At 45.2% G+C, this 22,040-nt stretch overlaps 1 protein-coding gene across 1 annotated transcript; it reads right to left on the bottom strand.

Moving 5' to 3' along the window:
• Nucleotides 1-1,902: 1,902 nt before the first annotated feature.
• On the bottom strand, nucleotides 1,903-21,438 carry FAM174B (family with sequence similarity 174 member B). Its single transcript, XM_068958758.1, has 3 exons — nucleotides 21,146-21,438; nucleotides 12,442-12,573; nucleotides 1,903-5,773 (listed from the first exon to the last, which is right to left on the bottom strand). The coding sequence occupies exons 1-3, from the start codon at nucleotides 21,436-21,438 to the stop codon at nucleotides 5,770-5,772; spliced, it is 429 nt and encodes a 142-aa protein (XP_068814859.1). The 3' UTR covers nucleotides 1,903-5,769.
• Between the last annotated feature and the right edge of the window lie 602 nt (nucleotides 21,439-22,040).

The raw sequence follows: 22,040 nt of genomic DNA, 5'->3' as shown, positions 1-22,040 counted from the left end.
GCCAGAGTCCCCTGGCAGGGAGGGAAGCAAGTCAACAAGATGGCTTATGAGAAACCATTGACAGGGGACGCTTAGAAACTAACTTTATGCCTCATAAGCCATAAAGAACTGCATCTGGATTCTTAAGACCACTCGCTTTTTAGCTTTAAAAGCAATGGTCACTCCTTTTATACCGTTTTCTTAAGCAGAACAGTTTTTCATGAGGTGAAAGTGCTGTTTTGAATTAAATTCAGCTCATCTAACATGCTGCCAACAAACGGTCACTAGAAAAGCAAGCCAACTGGGAACTCAGTTGACTGAGCTCAGAGGAGTGTATGTCTGTAAGAAACCAGAGCTAGAAGAGTTTCTGGTCTTTTAGAAATTGGTAATTGCCAGCTGTTAGGGAGATGAACTACCTTCACTGATGTTTTTGTGCAGCCTAGTTACAAACTACTTGGTCTCAAGCAATTAGAGCTGCTACTGCTTCATACTCTAATAGAGCTCGTTGTCAGGCCTAATTCAGATAATCTTAGTGCTATGCTGATGTCTCTGTGATAGCACTTACCAAACATCACTAACAATTTTGTAGTTATCAATATCAAGGAATCCACAGATCATTGGCACTGTAAGATACAAGAAAGACGCCCCTCACAGGCTTTAAATGTATATTTGACAGATCTGTTCAGTTAGCCTCTCACTTGTGCATGGACAGGGTTTGCTAATAAGAGCAGCAGACAACTACAAGACAAAGGGAAAGATGTTTTCTCAGGCTCATGCAGAACTCTTCCAAACGTCAGAGAAATAACCCTTTAAAAGGTGCATTTAAAAAAAGGCAGGGGAAGAGACTGGGGCACTTCTCTAAGCATCTTTGCTGCACAAGCACCTTAGTGTAGCTTCATGGCAGAATTCAGAGAGCTAAACTGAGCCTTTCCTTTTCTGCCCAGCACCCCAGCCATAAACATCTTCATCAAGCTCAATCTTTTTAGCTCTTTCTTAGCTTATACTTCATTCCAGGTTTGTTCATCATTTGCTTGTCTTCTGCTTCCCTTCTAAATAACCCTTTTCTCTTCTGATGAGAATTCAAGTCCACTCAGATTGCAGTTGTTGCCTGTGTGTGATACGGTACCCTCACATTTGCAGCCTACACTGAGAGAAGGGAGGCTGTCATGTTCAACCACAGCTCCACCAGCATTAGACTGGTGCTCACCTTGATGGATCTTGAACTCCCTACAAAGACCAGCTTTACTGCACAACAGCTGACCTGTCATGGTTCATAGCTGAAGACCTAAACCTTTTTGATAACTTTATTCTGAATTAAGTTTAGCTTCACTTTACAGACAGGATGTAATTTAAAGAGCACCAGCTAGACAACAGTTGCCCTTTGTCTACAGCACACAATTACTCTTAAGACTATTATGGAATCTCTTACCAAATAAGAGATGAAGACATCTTGGCAGGGATGATCATGAGGTATATGGGAGAGGGAAGAGGCAGAGCTGATTCATGCAAGGGGTAATAGATCTGTGTCCTCAACTGGCAACCCTTCCTTGCTCTGCTCCAAGTTCTAGGTGAGTGTCTGCACTTCAGAGTTGGGCAGAGCGCAGCCAAAATGACCATAACACACAAACCAAACAAGCCTCGGATTGCTCTGATCCATGTCTCCAATAGCCAGTAACTGCAGATGTGCACCTCATCTTAGCTGCTTGATGAAGCATGACTAAATGTCTGTCTTCCATGCTATGGAAACCAGGCTCCCCATGTTGTCACATGTTGGTCTGGCCTGGGCTCACTAGCCAAGGGCTTTATACTGCAGGTACTGGTAGCCCTCTGCAATGAAGGATCACGCAAGCCTCTCTTAAATTGGTCTCTCTTAAACAGCCCCAATTCTGTTCCCCCCCCAAACACAACACTTGGCAGCAAAGGGGAGTTTCAAGAACATATTTAATGATGGTAGTTTCTACTGAAACATGAGATGTCCATTCAAACCTGTTTTTACCAATCTTCCTTTAAAAAAAAAAAAGGGAAGCTTTGGTCACAATGACAAATTCTCTTAAACATTTTTAAACAAAGTCAAACACTTTCACAAAATGAAATACATGGTCCTGATAACTTGTCATCCAAAACCTCCTCTAACAAAAAATCGAAAACCATAGCCCACAACCCTGCAGAGCTTATACCACGTACATACAGCAAATTAGAGGGAACAATTATTAACAAATCATTCAAATGCGTTAGTGCTTGTGTGCTCCTTAGACTTCTACAAGTCAGTTTAGGTGTAGGATAAGCATTGACATGTGTATGAGTTAGTGTTCTAGACAAGTGTTTGCAGTCATCTCCACATCTGCTGGGAAGGGGGTGGGGGCACCAAAGCTGTCTGTGCACTTCTGACTTAATTGTACTGGCAAGCATGGCATGCTACCTTCTGACTTCTCAAAAGAAACCTCTGCAGACAGGACTGTGGGTAGAGTAAAGAAGCTGCAGTTCTGCGCAGGGTTCTTCCTCTGTGGCACAGCATGCACAAAGAGGACAGCCTCTAATTTGCTTGCTCTGCTTGACTCTGCTACTGGTTAGTGGATTTTGCAAGCAGTGAGCTGAGGTGCAGGCAGACATCTATAATAATGTTTCTCTTTTCATTTTCTGTAACAAAATACACTTTCAAAAAAAAAAAAACTGGTCTTGAACAAAGCAAGCTTGGCTATGCAACACAAAATAGCAGCAAATACTAAGATACCTTACAGTCACAATAGGATTAAATTGACAGTGTAAGATGCACAGAACAGTAATATAAAACATTTAGGTAGTGGTTAATGGCTTTTCCTTCTCCAATGGACTCCTAGATCTACTTCAATTCAATGATCCAAATTATTAAAACTATGTTTTAAACTAATTCCTACCATTAAAAAAATATTCATATATATACTATTAGATGAGTCACATCAAGTGCTCTTAAAATCTTAACTAAATATAGCTATAGAATATTTACCTAGACACTTTAAATCACATACAGCAACTTCTGTAGAGAGGTAAACATTGCCTCACACTTGCAACAGCAACTGAGTAACAAACCAAGCATTTCCGTTAGTTTTAAAAACCATGAACAACTGGTGAGGTGGGTCTTGTTTTCCACAAAGCACTTGCCACTTCTCTCCAAGCGCTCATTAGCTTATAGCACACGGCTTGGGACCTTCCAGAGGAGTCAAAGACTTCCAGAGGCAGTTGGGCACCTTCCGCATCTTAAAATAAATGGCTTCAATCCAACTATCCAACACTGACATTCAGTTGTGCTATGGAAATGGTGCAATTCTTAGCCACAAGCAAGTGGAGCAGATGGCCAACCCAACTCAGCAAGGAACCTGGTTGGATCTACTAAAGCCATGGAAAAACTCCTGCTAACTTCAAGAGCTGACTCTTCTTGAAAAGTAGTACCCTTTACATACCCTTACCTCTCATCTCTCTCCTATATAACTAGAGTTTGCCTCTCCTTTGGGAAAACAAAGTTTCATTCACACGCCAGCGCTCTTCCAGAGTGCCTGATGCTCAACTTAAGGTGTTTGGCACAAGCGTGGACACAAACACGTTGCCATGGTGTTTGCTCGGAGAGGGTGGCCGCTTTGTGCTATCTCCCCTTCAGCAAATGCGAACAGAAGCTTTTAACCTGCCTTTCCTCTTGGAATTGCCACTCCTTTTACTTCAAAAGGACTCAGTCTGCCTAAGAAGTTCAATCTCTGGTCTTCAGAGTACTTTAACCCTGAAGAGATACTGTATTTCCTTCAGAATCATCCAGCCTAAATCTGTAACATGCTTTACTAGTGGGGAGAAAAAGAAATCCCCAAGTTAAATCTCAATCTGCAGCATCATTCAACCTACTGGTCACTGTGATTCCGATCAGTGAGAACCCAGCCTGCTTGGCCCTGGAAGCAGGTCCTCCAACTCTTACCTCTTAGCTGACATATTAAATATTGCTTAGTAACGGCAATATAGAATGACTCAAATTCATTCCATGAATGAAAATAACGTAGTATTTTTATATTGCCTTGATGACTAATAATAATGCAACAGTCTGCTGTGGGATTTTTCCACCCAGGCTGAGTGGGCTGGTTGCAGAGCCTTTGTCGAGTCACAGTTAGGGAAAGCAAGCTATGCTACGGGAAGCAGCTCTGATGAGAGCACAAGGCTGCTAGAAAATTCCCCTTCACCTCCTTCTGCTGACTGCAGGACCTAACTGTTCAGAACTGGCATAGGTAATAGCATCATGACAAAGCAGTTTAATGCTCTCTGCAAGCCTCCAATCTATCAGCCTTTCCACCTCAAAAACAGCAACTCCCACTGCAAGAACGATGGTGGTTTGCCAGATACACTGCCGTCTTTGAGGGGCTGGCACTGCAAGAGGCTTCTACAGGCTCAAGCAAATGATGGGACAATCCTAAAACAATTAGAAAATGCACAATACCCCCCAAAAAGCAAGGTTCCAGCTTAAAAACTCAAAGGAAAAAAAGGGATTAAAGGATGCAGGAAATAGAGGAATACACAGGTCAAGGAGAACTCATCTGAACTGCATCATGTGGTTACATTTTAGGAAAACCACAAAGTAAAGGAGCTGAACTAGTTAATTCTGCCTTTTCTAGCAACAGCCTGGAATGTGTGTGAGCTTGTGGTCTCTTGGTGTGATCCATCCAGATGCTGGTAATCTAATTCCTGTAGTGCTGTCCCACTGCTCTGACCTCTGCAGCATGAAGCATAGCAGGGAGTAAGGGTTAAAAAATACATCCTTGAGTTAAACGGGATTGGTTAAGCAGGTGGTAGGGGAAAACTTCCAGTTTGATACAGATAATCTTATTTACATGAAACTTGCATGAAAAGTAAGCAGTGTTGTCTTTTTGCAATCTAACCATTTCACATGAGGACTCTTGTGTTAGGTAATACAGATGACTGGTAGATAAGTTACAGCAAGCACGGGATGCAAGATGGTATAAAAATGCTGTTTTACTCCCTGTGGAAGAGCAGAAAATTACAAAAATATATCTTCTTTAATCCAATATTGTTGTAGTTTAGGGCATGCCTGATTCTTCCTCTTTCCCTGTGGTCTCACTTATTTAAGTTGGTCTGATCAGAGCTCCTTGGGACAATGAGAATGTCATTATGAAAGTTTAGTGCAATTGTTTCTTTAAAAAAAAAAATCAGTAGCAAGTCATGAAAATTTTCTACATGAGTCAACCTTTTACCTTCTTCCCCCCTCGCCAAAAAGTCCTACACTAAACATAATGTGGCATTTCAGCATGGCTTACATCATCACTTTAGATAAGAAGTCACTTCTGTAAGGCCCAGAAAAATACACTTGAGCTTTAAATGCATGATCTGTTTAACAGTGACTGAAGTACTGAATTAAGATTTTAGAAAATAAGTCCTCGGGGCAGCTTTGTTCAGTCTTCCTTTTCTTCTTCCTTCTACAAAACATTTTTAGACCATATTGAGCTGCAAGTCACTACACAGGGCTGCATCTCTTCATGCTTTAGTGACACTGAAACCTCTTAAAGCAAGAGAGAGCTGAGTTTGGAAGGAGGAACTCTAGTCATTCCAACGTAGTACTTTGGAAACCAGGGAACTGAATGGTGACATTTTGGTCAGAAGATCCACAACCTGCTGTACAAACAGCACCTCAGAGGAAGTCAGGCTCTATTTTGGTTTTCATGCTGCAGAGATGAAAGCCTCTCCTTTCACAGTCACGGCTTCAGCAGGTCCCTTGACAGCAGAACGACATCTTGCAGGGCACCATCGCTCCATGGAACTGCTCTACCTGGAGAACAGGAGGAATTAATACAGCTGTAGAAGATTTGCAATTAAATAGCTCAGGGGCAGAGATGAGAACTCATGTGCAAGGTGGAAAAAACAAAGCCACAAAAGAATAGACAGCATTATTCACTGTGATTGCTATCAGTTCCCTCCAGCAGTTGATTTCCATGGTGACACTGGACACTGATCTGAAGTTAACCCTGTGCTGGAAGAAGCTAGACCAAGCGAACTAAAAAGCAAAGTTGCATCAGACAAAACCCTAATGCTGAAAGATCCTGTGACCTGCCTCAATGCAGCCTAGGGAAGGGGGGGCTGCTATTTCACAGCACACAAAATGACATCTGAGACCCACTATTCATTTTCACATCAGTGCAGCCCTGGAATAGGGTGTCCTGTTAATAACCAACACGCACACGCTATCCTACTTGCTATGGACGCTTCCTGACACCCTATTGCTTTAACTGCTTCAGGGTTCTTTTTTTTAAAAAAAAAAAAAAAAAAAAAGAAGGTTGTCTTAACACGAATTTCTTACACTCTCATGAATAAGGTGAGAGCCTCCTGCAGGACTGCACTTCTTGCACGTAATTAACTGAACTAGCCAGCAGACTGTGCTGTGCTCTGTAACAATTGTTACCGCCCAGTGAGGAATGAAACCGGCCTTCAAAAACCAAACAAAAAAAATGCTTTTTGACTATCTTTCCTCCATTCCTTAGACCCATGGGAAAACGTTAACACCAGCACCAAAGCTTTGGCAAGTGGTTGCATTTATAGTAAGTGGCTGAATGAATTAGTGATTTGCACCCCCTTCAGATGAGAATAAATGATGCCCTCCATTTATATACAGCTTGTCATTGCTGCCTGGTGGTGGTGGTGGGGAATTAAGCTGCTACAAAGCCCAGTGCAATTCACCTATCACCATCCAGAACGGCCTGTGGCTTTCTCTTGCAAAAATAAGAAAAAAATCCATTACACCTGCTCCCTTGAGAGTAAACACCTTGCTGAAATGAGCAGACAATACCATGCTCTGTTGAGAGCTGCACACATAGGTATGCTCTAGAAAGGACGGAGTCAAAGAGAAGACACCAATATTGTAATCTATGTATCTCAGAGAGGCTCCCTAAAGATTCAAGTGCATCAAAGGCTGAGCCCTGCAATGGCAATGAAGACATTTTCACACAGCTCAGTGCTATCAGTCCCTGGGAAAGGGGTGAACGTGTGTTACACCAGCCTTTACACGTAGTGCATCCTTCCTCTGAAATGCCCTGGAAGATCTCAAAAGCCCCATAGTACAACAACGACTGAATAAATGTTGTTCCCTTCCCTCTGCCTGCCTCCACCCCTTACATACAAATCTTCTTGCCTTCAAGTGCACTTGGGAAGATACAACGCTAAAATGCTTGTTTGTTTTGTTGGTGCTGCTGCTGTTAGAGGAGAAAAATGACAATCCGTGTGGAACACAAGCGGAGGAATTTCACTTAGCTTACAAGATGAAGGGAGGTTCCAATCTGCCCAAGAAACACTTGTGGCTTTCTTTCAGTACTTATTTAGGAGTCTGACATCTGGTTTGGGAAATTTCCAGCTCTGGTATTTACATTCAGTTCTTCCTCAGCTCCGGACTCTCATGTGGCATGTATCGCCCTGGAATCGAAACACTCTGCAGGGACGGTTGTGAAACGCACTCAGCTGGGCCCAGCAAGCGTAATAAGAACAGACTGCGCTGCCTCAAAAAGCCGTGCTTCAGCAGGGAGAGGAGACACCGCTGAATATTCTGGATTACTGAAGCACTTTCAAAGCCTTTCATGTACAAGGCGCAATAGAATTTATTCAGTACTTGTTTTCAACTTTCTATTGAAGCTGACAAGAAATCCCCCAATGAGCTACACTAGAGTTAATAAGCTTAATAACCTAACAATTTTAATTACATTTCCAGAAAGTGTTTCTTTTTGCAACTGTTCTGATTTCTTTACTCTTACACAAAAAAGCAGAATGCGCTGTGATGGGGGTGGATGCTAACACTAGTGCATTGGAGGATTTTGCCTGTAACCTACTGCCTTTACTTTACTCTTCTCTTCTCGACTGTCACAAGGTACCAACTGTCTGATGAATCAATGATTTAGCACCACCAAGCAGAAGATCATGAAATCTGTGCAACTTTCTATCACCTTTTTGAAAGTCAGTGTTAAAGTAGCAACTAGGAAAGGGAAATTTTAAAATTAAGATCTATTGTTGGGATGAGAGCACACCTACAGCATGGGATTTAGTTTCCCACTACCTCATTTTCCAAGGTTTACAGCAAGTGTAATCCCTTAATGAAACATGAAAAAATATCTGACGTGTGGAAAACCATGACCGACCCAGTTCTTATGGGCTAAACATCAGTTCAACAGAGATCTTTCAGCCTTCAGCCACACAGATTGGATCAGAGTTGGTGATCAAGAAACAAAAATCCTCCCCATATTCCATTTGCTTTCTTTGTATAGCTCTATACCAATTTCAGAATCACTCCTCAACTCCTTATCCTAATGCCTCTCTTAAAATAAGAGCAAACACACAGAAAATCCTCCTCCATATTAAAAAAAAAAAAAATTCTTTTCATGAGGCTTCTTAAGGAGGTGTTAATGCCCAAGTGATTTGGCATCTTTGCTCTATGACAATCTTTGATTTACGCTTCCAGCGTCTTGTCACACAGAAACCATGCTCTCAGGATTAGAGAAGCCATTGACAGAACTGCTTCCCTGCTACTGAAATGAGATTGCAAAAGGGGCATCTAATCCAGCACACACACACACACACACACTCTTCTGTTTTTGTCAGAGGCAGGCAGTGGGTGGCTTTGCATCCACAGAAGGGATTGTTTGGTTAAGATTTTGAAGTGGTCTCATTAGCCTGCTTTACAGAAGGAAGGTGGTTATTTCTCACTGCTCCACAGCCCAAGGGAAGCGGGGGTGGGATCTACTGGGACCGCAAAATGTTAAAGCATCCCCAAAAAATTTAACAACCTTTGTCAAACAGCCCGATTTACGCTGTCTGCTGTTCTTTGACGCCTCATGTAAGGCTGGAAACAAATACATACAAGGACAAAGCATTATAGGAGAAAATTAACTGCTGGAGAACAATTGGAGAGGTATATGTCACTACTCCCCTGCTGCTGCTAGACAGCGACTGCCTTTTAATTAGACTGCTGTTTGCATTATGTGGGGGAGATAGCACAGAATCTTAATTACTCCCCCAAACACGGGAGCAAGCATCCGTGCAGTTCCTTCAGCAACATTGAGGGGAACCCCAAACAAACCAGCCCAGAGCCTATCCACATCCTCCTCAGCAAAGATTTATGCTACAAACTCAAAGTGAGATTCTCTGTTCATGAGCTGTGTATCAGCCAAAGGATTGTGTTAATACTGGACTCACGTACTTAGTATTATGCATAAGAGGTAGCTAATGTCATGGTACTCCAGGCCAGCTCTTCAGACTTTCCCCTACTGCCATGCTGGTGGTAACCCTAGAGATCTGCAAGCATGTTTGCCTTATAGTGCAGATGAGTAAGGCTTGAACTGAATAACGCTCACAGTCCATCAGCAGCCAACATATCCCGTCAACGTTGTTCTTTGGAAAACTGGTTCCCTTTTTCCTGCATTCCAATGTTTTCTCAAAAGACAGTCTTTTAAAAATACTTTAGGTACTTTCCCAGTGGAAAGCACTGAGCAAAAGCCATTGCAAATCAGACCTTCTAGAGCATGGACTAATTTCCTCACAGTTTCACAGCCTTTAAATAAACAATGAACAAGTCAAAAGATTACAGATAATCTCATGTGCTATCCTGGAGCCAGAGAGACTTTGAAGACTTTCGGTTTGAATGACTCTGGACAGATGGTTTCTGATGTAGATGTGGCAGTGTATACTTTACAAAACTGAACGACAGGTAGTCTGGTTAATAGGCAGATGTTTCAGTACCAGTGTGTTGCAAAGAAATAAAAAATTAAGAAAATCAGAGTCATAACTCTCATCATTACACCAGTTGATCCTTGTGCAGCACAGGGCTGTATTAGGTTTAGCCTCTCCAAAAGCAATCCCAATAATGGTACAATCACCAAAGCACTTGAGTATGCGAAGCAGCACCTTGCCAAGAGTCACTGCACAGATGGGGGCCAGAAGCCTGCTGTACCTTAGGCCAAGTCAGTGCCGCTGCTAGGAGGCTGATGGAATAAAACCAGACGGCTGCCACAGCTGACACAAACTGCTGGCAAGGAGGCACCTTCATTTGAATATGAAAAATAAACACATAAAAGCACAGGATATTCTAGCCTGTGGGTAACTGTCAGGACACACCTGTCACTCCTTGGTCCCCTTTCAGAATTGCTTCCAGGTTACTGCAGCTCATTACATGTTGTTTTAGCTAGCTAACGAGCTGAAACAGCAGTATCCTCCCATTCCTTATGGATCAGCCCTAGTGACACCTCTGCAAGTTCACTCCTTATGGCTGCACTTTTTGTTTGTTTTTGAGATAATGAAGAGGGGAAGTAGTTTTCAGGAAGTAGCAGTTAAAGAAGGCTCCTTTAAAACTGTAGGCATTGGTGAATATCCAAAACAACCCTGTAACTCCAATTGTATTTATAATTCCTATTATTCATAGAGAGGCTGTAAAGATACCTCCCCTTATGCTACCTTTCTGAAATATGAATACAGCTGCAAAGAACAAAGGAAGCCTTGGATGGCACAAGGCAGCTACTTCCTGAATGCTGAGTTTGAGTGGAGCAAGGGGAACCCTGACTGAAGTCCTGTTAGTTCACTGACATACAGAGGACACACCTATAGTCTGAGATGTTCAAAGGAACCACAGAGCTTGATGCTTTCTTGTGGCAAACATATCCTTAGAGAAGCTTTCCCGTGCTCAGTTCTGATAAACAGTTGTCTGTAAGATGATATCGCCCTCTAGACTGAGGTAGCTGTGCTCGAGCTAAAAACCATAGGTCTAAAGCAGCAAGGATTTCTGAAAATGTGGAATCTAACAGCAGTTGTGCTGGGGGAAGAGAAGGAACTCCCACAGCTGAAGAGCAAACAGGTTGGCTAAGAATCAAAAACCCCCTTGTCTCCGAATAGAGCATCCTGCAAGGTGAAGAGCCATTTGTAATGCTAAGGAACCCAAGAAGACTGAATGACTTCTCTGAAAGCAGCAGTAGCGTGTGCTCTGCGGGAGCAAAGACAAGTAACATGACTACAGCCCTCTCATGAGTCAGACTGTTTCCAGCAACTCTCTTCTTGGTTCATCTAGTGTTCTACTATTAGACATCTTTTTCTGAAGCACTGCCATGATTGAGAGTATTCTGTGTCTTCAGAAAAAATCCCTCTGATCTTGCTACCAAAAGTTCACAGAGAAAAAGTACTCGGTTATTTCCACTCAGTTAGGAGGAAGAGGACCAGGAGACATAGGCTGTTAAAGTAGGACATGTAGGGACAAATTTACTCTCCACTCTAGGCTTAATGAAGCACAGTCCTAAAATAAAAGCTGCCTGAGAAACAGCACACCTGAAATCTATAGCTCTCCTGTTTGCACTAATGAGAGTGGCAACAGTCAGGCAAGGATGGACAGGAATCTTCTTATTCAGGAACTAATTATACATCACAGCACAACTGACACCCCTTGGGTCTATGGTTTCCAACTCCTGCCTGACTTTTACAGAGAAATAATATGGTTATTTTGAAAACGACCAGCAAAGCATGTGGTGGTATGTGTTTTAGATGCTGGCATACATGTGCTTAGAACAAGCGCGTTGTTCCCCCTCTCCAAAGTCAGGAGATGGGCAACAGGAGTAAAGTCTGTTAAATCTCCAGTTATGAGCTGTCAAGATCTTCATTTTTATAATTAGGAGGGCTTATTTCAGCCAGAGACACAGATTTTAGAACAGACCTTATTTGGATGAGAATGCAACTCTAGCGTTATAGATAGTTTGATGCAAACAAAAATAAGAGGTGCAGATACCCTGATGCCATAAATCAATGTGCAGAATCCTTATGCGCTGAGTGGTTGCTATAAATTTCTTGCCCAGAATAGGCACCAAAAGGTTTGGGCTGTCATACCACTTGTATCTTAAAAAGACAAACACATTTAGTGAAAGTTCGTCGCTAAACGTTAACTGTTAACAACATTAGTGAGGGACAAGAGTCCTTTCCTTGTCACAAAAACACATGAGAGCAGGGGCCAGGGGAGATGTGCCCCTATTTCCCTCCTAGTCCTACTGCAGTAACGGCGCCTGGGAAAGCAGCCCTTGACACACAGTCCTCCATCTAGTGTGTGTGTGTATACACAACTTCGGTGTGTACAGGAATGACAGCCCACAACAACTGTCTGAGCAGGAAAGTTCAGGCTGTTTAACCTTGTTAACTATTTAGGGCATCTGTGTCCTGCTGTGCTGCTCTGCAGAGGAAAGAGGAGGGCAGAGCGCCTCGGGATAGGGAGATGGTTATTGTCAGAGCAGAAGAGCACAGAGCAGCTGCGTGCTGAGAAGCCAGGCACAGGAGGAGCTGCACAGGAGAGAGATAAGGCTTGGGCAGAGTGACAGGGGGATTACGACTGCCTCGTGTCTGTCAAGCAGGCACGACCGAGGAAAAAAAAGACCTGCCTTCCCTAGCAGGAGCTCAGTGAGCAGCCTGAACTGGACGGGCTCGCGGCAGTACCTGTATTTCACATCAAACACTGTCGAGTCTTCGTCCTCGTCGTCTTCCTCATTCAGAGGAGCCATTTCTACCCGCTCGGCTGGAGTTGTGATTATGTCATACTTTCTGGTCTTCTTAATCCTCTTGCCAGACCTGAAACACAGAGGTGGGGAGGAAAGGCTCGTGTTCATACAGAATTCCTTAGGGAGGCCGACCGCTTTCCCTAGGGACGTGGCCCACCAACACCCAATCTGCGGCCCGTTTGACTGAGACTCCCCAGATGCTCAGGCTGCAGAGCCAGCCTGTGTCCCCTCCCCCTGCCTTCCCAAGGCCACCGTTTGTGCCTGTCAGTGTAGAGCACAGTTTCTTGTCAACGGCAATCCAGATCAACGTCAGTCTTTCAGCTGCTGACAAACCAGACGACGATCCTTTGGTGTCCGGGGCAAGCACGCGAGCACAGCAGCCCACCGGGTCCTCCTGCTGCCATGCTCAATAAGTCAGACGCAGCCTTAACCAGCAGAAGCAGCCAAAGGGTTAGGGAACACGTTTAGATGAGAACACCAGGTTAAACCCTACCGAGAGGAGGTAATGTTCGAGGCAGGATTATAAGGAGCCAAGGGAGAGGTGGTGTTTGCGTACAAGCAGCCTGCTCCCTTCTTTTCTGGGTGTCAAGGCAAGCTCACAACTCCTGGAGAAACAACCTTTAGCCTTATCCGAGGAGTTTTGCACTTGGCACTGCCTAAGTGCTGTGAAAAACAATCAGCTACGATTGTTTTTCCCGAGCACCATCTTTTAGAAATGGAGATGCTCAAGTGCCTGCATCATCTCTTCTGTGAGATCTATGTTCTAATACTTGCTTTCAGTCAACAACCATTTGGTGCGTGGCTTCTCAGCTAATTCTCTTCCTCTAGCTTGAATTGCGTGGGTCCTTCTTACTTCACCTACTACTTTAATGGGGATTAGCAGGTTCACACTGCTCATGTATAAATTCAGTTTTGTGCTTATACCAGCACATGTTTAATATATATTAAAGAAGGTATCGACATATACAGCTAGCTTTTGGGAAGAAGAGAGGATGATTTTAGTTAACAAACTGCCCAATTTTTCCCTCTGACTTTTTATAGAATGCAACGGGCAACTGCTGCAGGCGCGAACAAGCACTCCCTAATTTCTAGTAATCACAATTACTGCTCAGAGCAGACAGCACGTCACGAGTACCCTTTTGCTGTCAAGAAGTCTTGCCCTGGCAAGCCACGCAAGGTGTGTTAGTTTCAGCGCTGCAATTTTTTGCATCAGGAACTTGTCTTTTTTAAGTTACCCAGCAGCAGGGACAAGGTGTGAGCGTTACAAAGAGACTGGGACTCAAGATCTGCGTTTATAGGTCTGGTGATATCAGAGCAAATGATCGCAGTGGTCCCTTCCAGACTTAAAATAAAGGAAAATTAAATTTGTGAATGTGAAAGAGCTCTGACATGAAACTCTCAGCACCTCTGCCTATCATCGTTTTTGGGCATTAGTCCAAGACTGAACAGGTCCTAGCCCTTGGGATGGAGCAGTTTTCATTTCCTCACCGTGCTGAAGACTAAATTTGCACCAGAAGCATGACGAAAGTCCTCTCCTGTCATCTAATCTTTGTAGCAATCTGTGCTGCTGTGTCACGTAGAGCACAGGGTGTTTTGTTCTGTTATTGCTGTTGTTAAAACTAGCAATTTTATATCCAGTGCAGTAGGACTCTTAACCCAAGCACTTGAAAATCCTTCTGAAAACATCTCTCTGTCTCATGCTGCTTCTCAGCCAAGACCTAGCAGCAAAGTGACGCAAGAAGGTCTCATCTTACAAGGAATGCATGGCTTTTACAAGAAACGTTTACTCACGCTGTGAAGCATAAACATATATTACAACTAAAGTGTGTCTACCTGTCGAACAAATGAAGCACGTTGGTACTGCTTGTACTTCTTGCCTTGCAGTCTGCAATGGGTTTCCATAGGTTCACGTGGTTTTGAAAGAGCCTACCTGCCTATCAGGCCCATTTTGCTGCAAGATAGCCAAACTCATTCCCTCTTTTAGAAAACATATCTTATTCTATGGAGTTTATCTTTCAACACCAATTCTGGAATGTTTGAAGCAACTACTGTAGAATAGGTATTTTTACAAATGGAAAATTAGAATCCTTAAACCTCCAGCAGTTAATTGGGCTTCTATTTGAGCTACCTTTTAAAGAGGACCTGGAGCAGAACGCTCAACACAGTGATCTACTAATCCTTCACAACCCCCACTTAACCACCGGACTCATTTAGGAAAGGGGAGAAGTTTGTTTTGTTGCTGGCATTTGGCTAAGCTGCTACAAACAGTTCTGTGCAATAAGCAGGGCAATGGGATCTTTCCTTGCCTCAATTAATTCCACATCATTATATCTTGCTAATACGATTATCAGCAATCTGCACTTTTCAGTGGTGAATGTTCTCACATTTTTTCATTTGAACAAGTCCCCTAGGCTTCATAAATACCAAATGAATAACTTGAGCTAACTTTAAAGGAAAACCTTGGGAGTCTCCCCATATGCATGCAAAATAAACCTGTCCGTCAGGAAACCCTGTTGCATGTTAAAGCTACTGAAGCAGAGTAGGATCCATTTAATCATCAGTGACTACAATACAAAAGGAAAAGCACATTGACCGCCGGGTGGGCCCAGACGATAGCTTTTGTTTGCAGGCAGACAGCAGAGTCAGCATCCTCGCACAGCGTAGGAACTACAGCATACAAATGTTTCATGAACTTTTGAGACCTCTTGGAAAGGATCAGGATGTGTGAGGCCTCGTGGGCAAAAGCAAAAGGCACAACTTTCCAGCTGCACTTGCTTTGCGTTTTTTAAGCAAACGGTGTGCTGGAAGCTGCGTTCAGAGCACGCCCCTTGCATAACGACAAGCGGAAATGCTCCCCGAGTGATTTAGCCTGGGCAGGAGTGGTATGGGGTATTTCAGTGCTGAAAACGGTCTTCCACTTAAAAACCACATTGCTTCTGCTGTCTGCCTTCAGCCACCTCATTGTAACCAGCAAGCCTAAGCAAGGGACACTACAGGTCGGGACAGAGATGCACTTGTCGCAGCACCGGTAGAGCAGGCACCCAGGGAGAGCAGGACCGTCAGTCACGGACCGGCACATGAACCGAACTGCCGGAGGGCATTCAAGCATCACCGCGGGCTCAATGCGCAGGCTGGCCAGAGATGCTTAGGGGCTGTGTTGGTCAGAGTAGCTGATCATAATAGTTCCTGATGGCTTTAAAACCAAATCTGAAGCTTACACTGCATCATCATGAGGGGAAAAAAAAATATATATATATATTTATACACACACACACACACATATATATAGCCAGAAACATCAACCTTTCACTTTAGACCCAACATAGCGAGGAGGGATGGCATACAAATAAGGGCTGGAGCAGAACGCTGACTTTGTGTTTGTATTTTGCCTGGGGGCTATTTGGATCAAACTCCGGTCATATGCAGCACTCCTCCATCCTCCTTTCTGAGGCATCATGTGGTAGAGTAAATACCCAAGTCAACTCACTAGTTCATTATGTTATTTATGTCTCTAATCTATTTTTGTCTACAACCCTGATACTCAAAAGATAACGCTTCTCTTGACCCAGGGAAAGAGGTCTCAGCGTTTCTAATAAAGCATTAACACTTTCCGCCTATGGATTCAGGGGCAGTGGACCCCCCTTCTCCCCCGCAAAAACAACGTCCTTGGAAGTCTAATTAAGCTAGTTACAACTTTCCTCCTAGAACTGCAACAATGTTATATAGGGTATTGGGACCAGTCTATTTGCTGTTAATGGGCTCCCTGGGCAGTTAAAAATATATATATATTTTACGGAAATAGAAACCAGGGGAAGCTCCAGGCTTATTATTGGCCGATGAATTAGACTGGTGATATTTCATTACTGTTGATCTGTCTAGGCATCTCTGCTCTCTGGATGGTGCTGTATGCATTGATACATGTTTCAGGATACACACTGTACTGTAGCAAATTGAAGATGCTGCATTTTCTATCAGTCACATCCTTGAGATAGAAGATATTAGGCCACAAAGAACAAGCATCCACTTGCTCAGCTGCGCTGCTAACATGAGGGTCAGAGGCTGTGATGGGAATAACTTCAGGAAAATGTAAATGAGATATTGTTGCAGTCCAATGAAGCAGTGATGCCTGAAAGCAATTAAAATACAGCCACTCACGTCTCGTGGTCAGTACTAGTGCCAGTGTGCACTTTCAAATGCTATAGTGCGATCAGACCACCACCATCTGAGACGTGCTCAGGAACTATCCTTGTTTCGTAGGAGAGATACAGACACATGTATAACCTAGCTAAATTCTTCAAGCCAGTGAATTCTAGAACAAGAAACCAAATTTATTCTCTACTCTATTTGCATCAGAGCTGCAAAGAGCCTGAGATAACTTCAGATTGTGAAGCCCTCTCCTCTCCTCCTGCCGGTTTGCTTGCCATGCTCACATCAAGAATATGTAATCTCTCCAGAGACAGGACCTCTGAGACCCAGGACAAGTGTCTTGTTTGTCGTTCTCCTCTCTGTGGCCCTAATTAAACTACATAGAGCTTAAAGGAAGTTTTTAATGCGAGGTCCTAAGTCGAGGTTTTTGGTTTAGGTTTTGGGTTTTGTTTTTTTTTTTTTTTAAATTAAAGTCACTTTAATGGCCTATATTTCTTTCCCGATCCTGGCAGCCTTCTTTTCTTTGCTGGAGTATCTAACTGGCTATAGCGCATTTAGTTTACATTCAAACTCTCTAGGGTTAAGCCTTGGATGCCCTGGAGCAATTCACCAGCTTGTAGAACAATGGGTCTTGTATCCTGTGATCATATGCTTGAACCTCTTTCCTCAATCTTACTAATTTATACCAGTTTTTCAATTACTGCAAAACTAAGCTGAAAATTATATTTGGGGAAGAATCAAAATTAAACAACATGCAACATAACAAAGCAATGAATTACAAAAAAAGCAGGTAGCTTCTCCCTCAGAGTCTAGATAAATATCAGCCATTCCCAGCTTAGGATTTGTTCATTCTAGGGCAGGTCAAGACACATAGCAAACTATCAGAGCTTTCTGCAACTACAGTATTGGGTTGTTTTCAGTAGGCACACCTGAGTAAAAGTAACTTATCCAGTTTTCCCAGAAGGCATACGGTCTACCAGCATAGACGGCCACATGCGAAAAAGGGTGTTTCCTGGGAGCTGATCCTAAGAGTTGCATTGCAGTGAGATGAACTGAGCTGCACCAGGATAAAAGATTTGGTAGGTTATGGGGATAGACATGCAAAATCAAAAACACAGATCACAGAGTCCATACTCAGCCCCAAGATCTGTTCATAAATGGCTTCTAGAAATTGTGTTTCTTGGTAATCCAATTTACTCAACTATCTGATTGAGAGTAACATGAACTTTAGTCTGTTAGGGAAATGGCTTTGGTTTGGGAGCATGCAGCACCCAGGGGTATACGAAAGAAAAAGTACAGAAGTAGGCTTGCCAAAAAACATTACTGTAACAGATTAGGCCTTGCCACATGCAGACTATTTTGGCTGTACTTCTGGTCCATAGTAGCCACAGAGAAAAAGGGAAGGAGGAAGGGGGAAATTCAGATTACTTACAGGAATACCACATTCTGAATCAGAGAACCATCAAACGGATTCAGAGCATAACATTCCTAAAAGGAACCACTAGGCATCTCTGAATGTTGTCTTACAGAGTTGGAAAGCTAGACATATATCCAACCCTGCTCTAACAAAACAAACAAACAAACAAACAAACCCAACAAAAATCAATCTAACACGCCTGTTACAAGAATATCTGGCCACTTACTAACTTATTTCAGCTCTACAATTCCTATCTAAAAGGATAATTTACTTCCAGCAATCCAGAGCAATTTCACAGTGAAGGTTGAATCAAAGAATGGATTCCAGCAAAATCTCCTTAAAAAGGAATCCATCACACTTTAAAAAAATAGCAATGCTTTTGACTAAAGTATGAACAAAGATCTTATTCTGATGCTTTCTCTGATGGAGAAAAGCTTTACATTTATTGAGGGTGAATCCCTTATCTCTTCTGCAACATAAAATTCTCCTCCAATCTATTTGACAGCTGTAAGTGTGACACAGAACAAACATACCTGTTGGTGTTCTTGTCTTGTTTTGCAGCTCAGATAATTGTGTACAAACAAGTGCTCTTTCAGATTTAAAAAAAAAAAAAAAAAGCATATTCAGAAGCCTAAAGCTTCATCTTCCATTTTCGCTGGGGCAGTCTGTTACAGATCGAGGAGAGATCTCAGAGGGAATTTTTAATGCATCTTTAACGCTACATTACCTCTGACCAGTTGCATAACAATGACTTTGGCATGGGAGAACTCATCTATCCTTCCCAAGGTGACTTGAACTTGGACCTATTTTTGCTGATTTATTGTATAGGGAAAGGTCTTCAAAGGCTATCAGTTTGCATTCTTTGGCTGGAAATATTCAGGTTTATGCCAGGTGTCCTTGACAGAAACTGTTCTCTCTTTAGAGCAAGAAGAAACTGAGGCAGAGGGAATGAACTCTCAAAGAGCCAAAAGAACTATGACTACAACTTCATGCTTTTCATTCTGCACTTGGTTATAGACTTGCTAATTCTAGCTCATACACCTACTAGCAACTTTGCTGTATTTGTCCACAATGACTTAATAAGGCTGGCAAGTGGGTGATATTGATCCAAAAAAAAAAAAAAAAGGAATTTTACTTGCTTCCCCTTAACGACTTCAGTTTAATGAGCAAATTTATCTGCATTGTCTTTTGCCAGCTATTGCGATGCATGGAAAGAATTGTTTAGTAAAATACTAATTTGCTTAGAAAAATATCATTTCTGGTCATCCCAGGCTCTAAATGCACAGTTTATAACATCACTGTTGTGAACACTGCCCTTCCTGCACTGATTTCCTTGAGAAACAGGAGAACTAGAGAAGTCACCTGCAGCCATTGTGAAAACGCAAGAGTTGCTTGAAAAGAGAACAAGGAAGAAACGGCAAACTCCAGTTGTTTGACTGTTTCTGTCACTGGAGCCCTGGCGCGCTCCTCCTCCTTCCTGGAGCAGCTCTGCTTCCTGGAGAGCGAGCTGCTCAACTTTCCAGGCTCTTTCCTGTTGCCCCTACCTAGAAGTCAGGATTGCTGCTAACTACCGAAGGTTAGTAACCTTCCATTGCAAAGTCAGGCACGAGCAGGCAACAACTTTTTGCGCGTCAACTGTGTGGGAAAGGAACAGCCTTTGGCGCACAATGGGGACTCTAGCCATTACCTTGGAATAAACAATAATTAACACTAACAGTGCCAAATTGAGCTTTAATATTTACTTTTCTTCTGCTTCAGCAACAAGCCAACAGGGAGACTGGCTTTCTAAAGCAATTGAGTTTAATTTGCTCATGTTCCTCGCAGCAGGAGATCTTACACGGGTTTCAAGGGTGGCCAGCGTGACTCGAAGCGCACGCCAGCACCAACCCGCTTTAGCGGCACCAAGGGCTTGCAGAACGGACAGCCCTGCTGCGGCTCTGCCGTGCTGAACGGACGAGATACAACCAGCCCACCAAACCGATGCAGACTTCTTGCAGGCTTCCCGCTGGTCACCAGCGCCTCTCTCAGCTCCACAAGCTATTGGGCTTTTTTCCCCCTTTTGCGCCGGCAGTGGGAGGTTGCATCCATCAGCAATCAACCCATCTGAAACGTCAAGAGGTTGGGTCCTACAGCACGGAGTCAAAGTAGTGCTGTGGTCTAAAACGACATCCGCTTTTGGTTCTGTTGCATCTCCTCAAGCCAAGACTATTTGCTTCAGCTGAATTAAAAGGAAAGAAGTGATTGTCTCCCACAGCCAGCAGGAGGTACTACACCATCGACACCTGCACACATCCCATCTGCGCACCCATGCATACATATGCTATGTCATGCTTGGAAAAGGCTACCTGAAACCTGCTGTATCTTTCTGGCTCATTCTAAAGCAGAGCAGGAGAAAATGCAAGGAAATTCATAAGTTTGAGGATTCTGGAGCCTTTATGATTCCTCAAAAGTTTGATTAAATACTTAAGTCTTCAAAAGGGTGTTTTACCTCGGGCCAGGCTTCGAAAAAGATTAGTAATAGGTGAGAAATTCAATAAAGCCTGGCATCCCGAGACGGTGCTTGGGGCTTCCCTGCGCGCGAGTGCTGCAAGGCCGCACCAGTGACAGCGTTGTAACCTCTTCCACTTGCTTTCCATCAAGCCAACCTCAGCTTTCCCCGCGGCGGCGACCAGGCGGCCCTTTGGCCTCCCGGCGGCCGCCCAAAGCGCGAAGGTGGGAAGAGGCCGAGCAGCGACGGGAGGCGCGAAGGAGGCTGCGCCGCGCGGTCCGGCGGGGCCCGCGGACGCCTCGACGGGCCCGGACGGGACGGGACGAGCCGGGACAGGACGGCGGCGCAAACCCCGGGCCGCGCAGCGAGGCGGAAACGCGGCTCCGGCGAGGCGCTTTTTACAGCGCGTCTTTAATGGGGCGGGAGCGACCCAGACAAGAGGGAGCAGCGGGGAAAAGGAGCACGGCGCCGCCGCCGGAGGAGACGCAGGTAGGCTCGGCTCCGGCTCCGGGGGGGCCTCGGGAGCGGCACCTGCAGCCGCGGCGGCGGCGGGGGGGGGGGGGGACGCTGCCGGGGCGGCCCGGCCCCTACCTGAAGACGCGCAGCAGGAGGCAGGCGATGAGGGCGGCCGTGAGGGCGCAGGCCCCGATGACGGCGGCCTTGAGCGCGGAGAGGTCGCGGAGCAAGGCGGGCACGGGGCTGAGCTGGGCGCCGCTGTGGTTGCCCGGCGCGCCGCGGGGCTCGGCGGGCAGCCGGCTGCCGTTGCCGGCGGGCGGCGGCGGTTCGCGGCTGCCGCGGGCGCCGGGCGCGGCCGGCAACAGCAGCAGCAGCAGCAGGGGCAGCAGCAGCAGACAGGCCGGCGGCAGCGGCGCCGCGGAGCGCATCCTGCCGCCTGCGGCCGCCCCCGCGCCGAGCCCCGGAAGGCAGCGCCGGCCCGGCCCGGCCCGCCTCCCCCCCCCCCCCCCCCTCCTCGCCGAGAGGCGCCGCCTCCCGCGCCGAGGGGCGGCCTAGCTCGGCTGGGCTCGGCCCGCCGGCTTCGCGGGTCGCCCCGGCGACCGGCCTTGGGGACCTTCCCGCCCTCCCCACTACCCCACCCGGCCTGCAGCTTCCCCGGGGGCTGCCCCCGCCTCTGCACCCCTTTCTGCCAGCCCCCCGCCCCGGGTTTGTGCCTGGCTTCTGCCCCGCTTCGGCTTTGCCTCAGTTTTATGCCCGGCTTATGCCAAGCCTCCCCCTGAGGTTTTTTTGCCTCGTTTAATGTTGGCCTTCCCCTAAAGTCGGTGTCGTTGGCAGCGCCCCCCACCGCTACCGCTGCGCCCCAGGCGCGTGCCAGGTTTGGGTTGGCTTTCCCCAAGGTCTGCGCCCAGTTCATGTTGGCCTCCCCCAAGGCTTGTTACGCCGGGCCTCCCCTGCGGTCCGTGCCTGGCTCGCGCTGGTCTTCCCAAGGTCTGCGCCCAATTTTATGTTGGCCTCCCTCCAGTTTGTGCCC

The sequence above is a fragment of the Struthio camelus genome, chromosome 12 (genome assembly GCF_040807025.1).
Source record: "Struthio camelus isolate bStrCam1 chromosome 12, bStrCam1.hap1, whole genome shotgun sequence".
NCBI lineage: Eukaryota > Metazoa > Chordata > Aves > Struthioniformes > Struthionidae > Struthio > Struthio camelus.
This window is presented reverse-complemented; position numbering and strand designations above follow the sequence as displayed.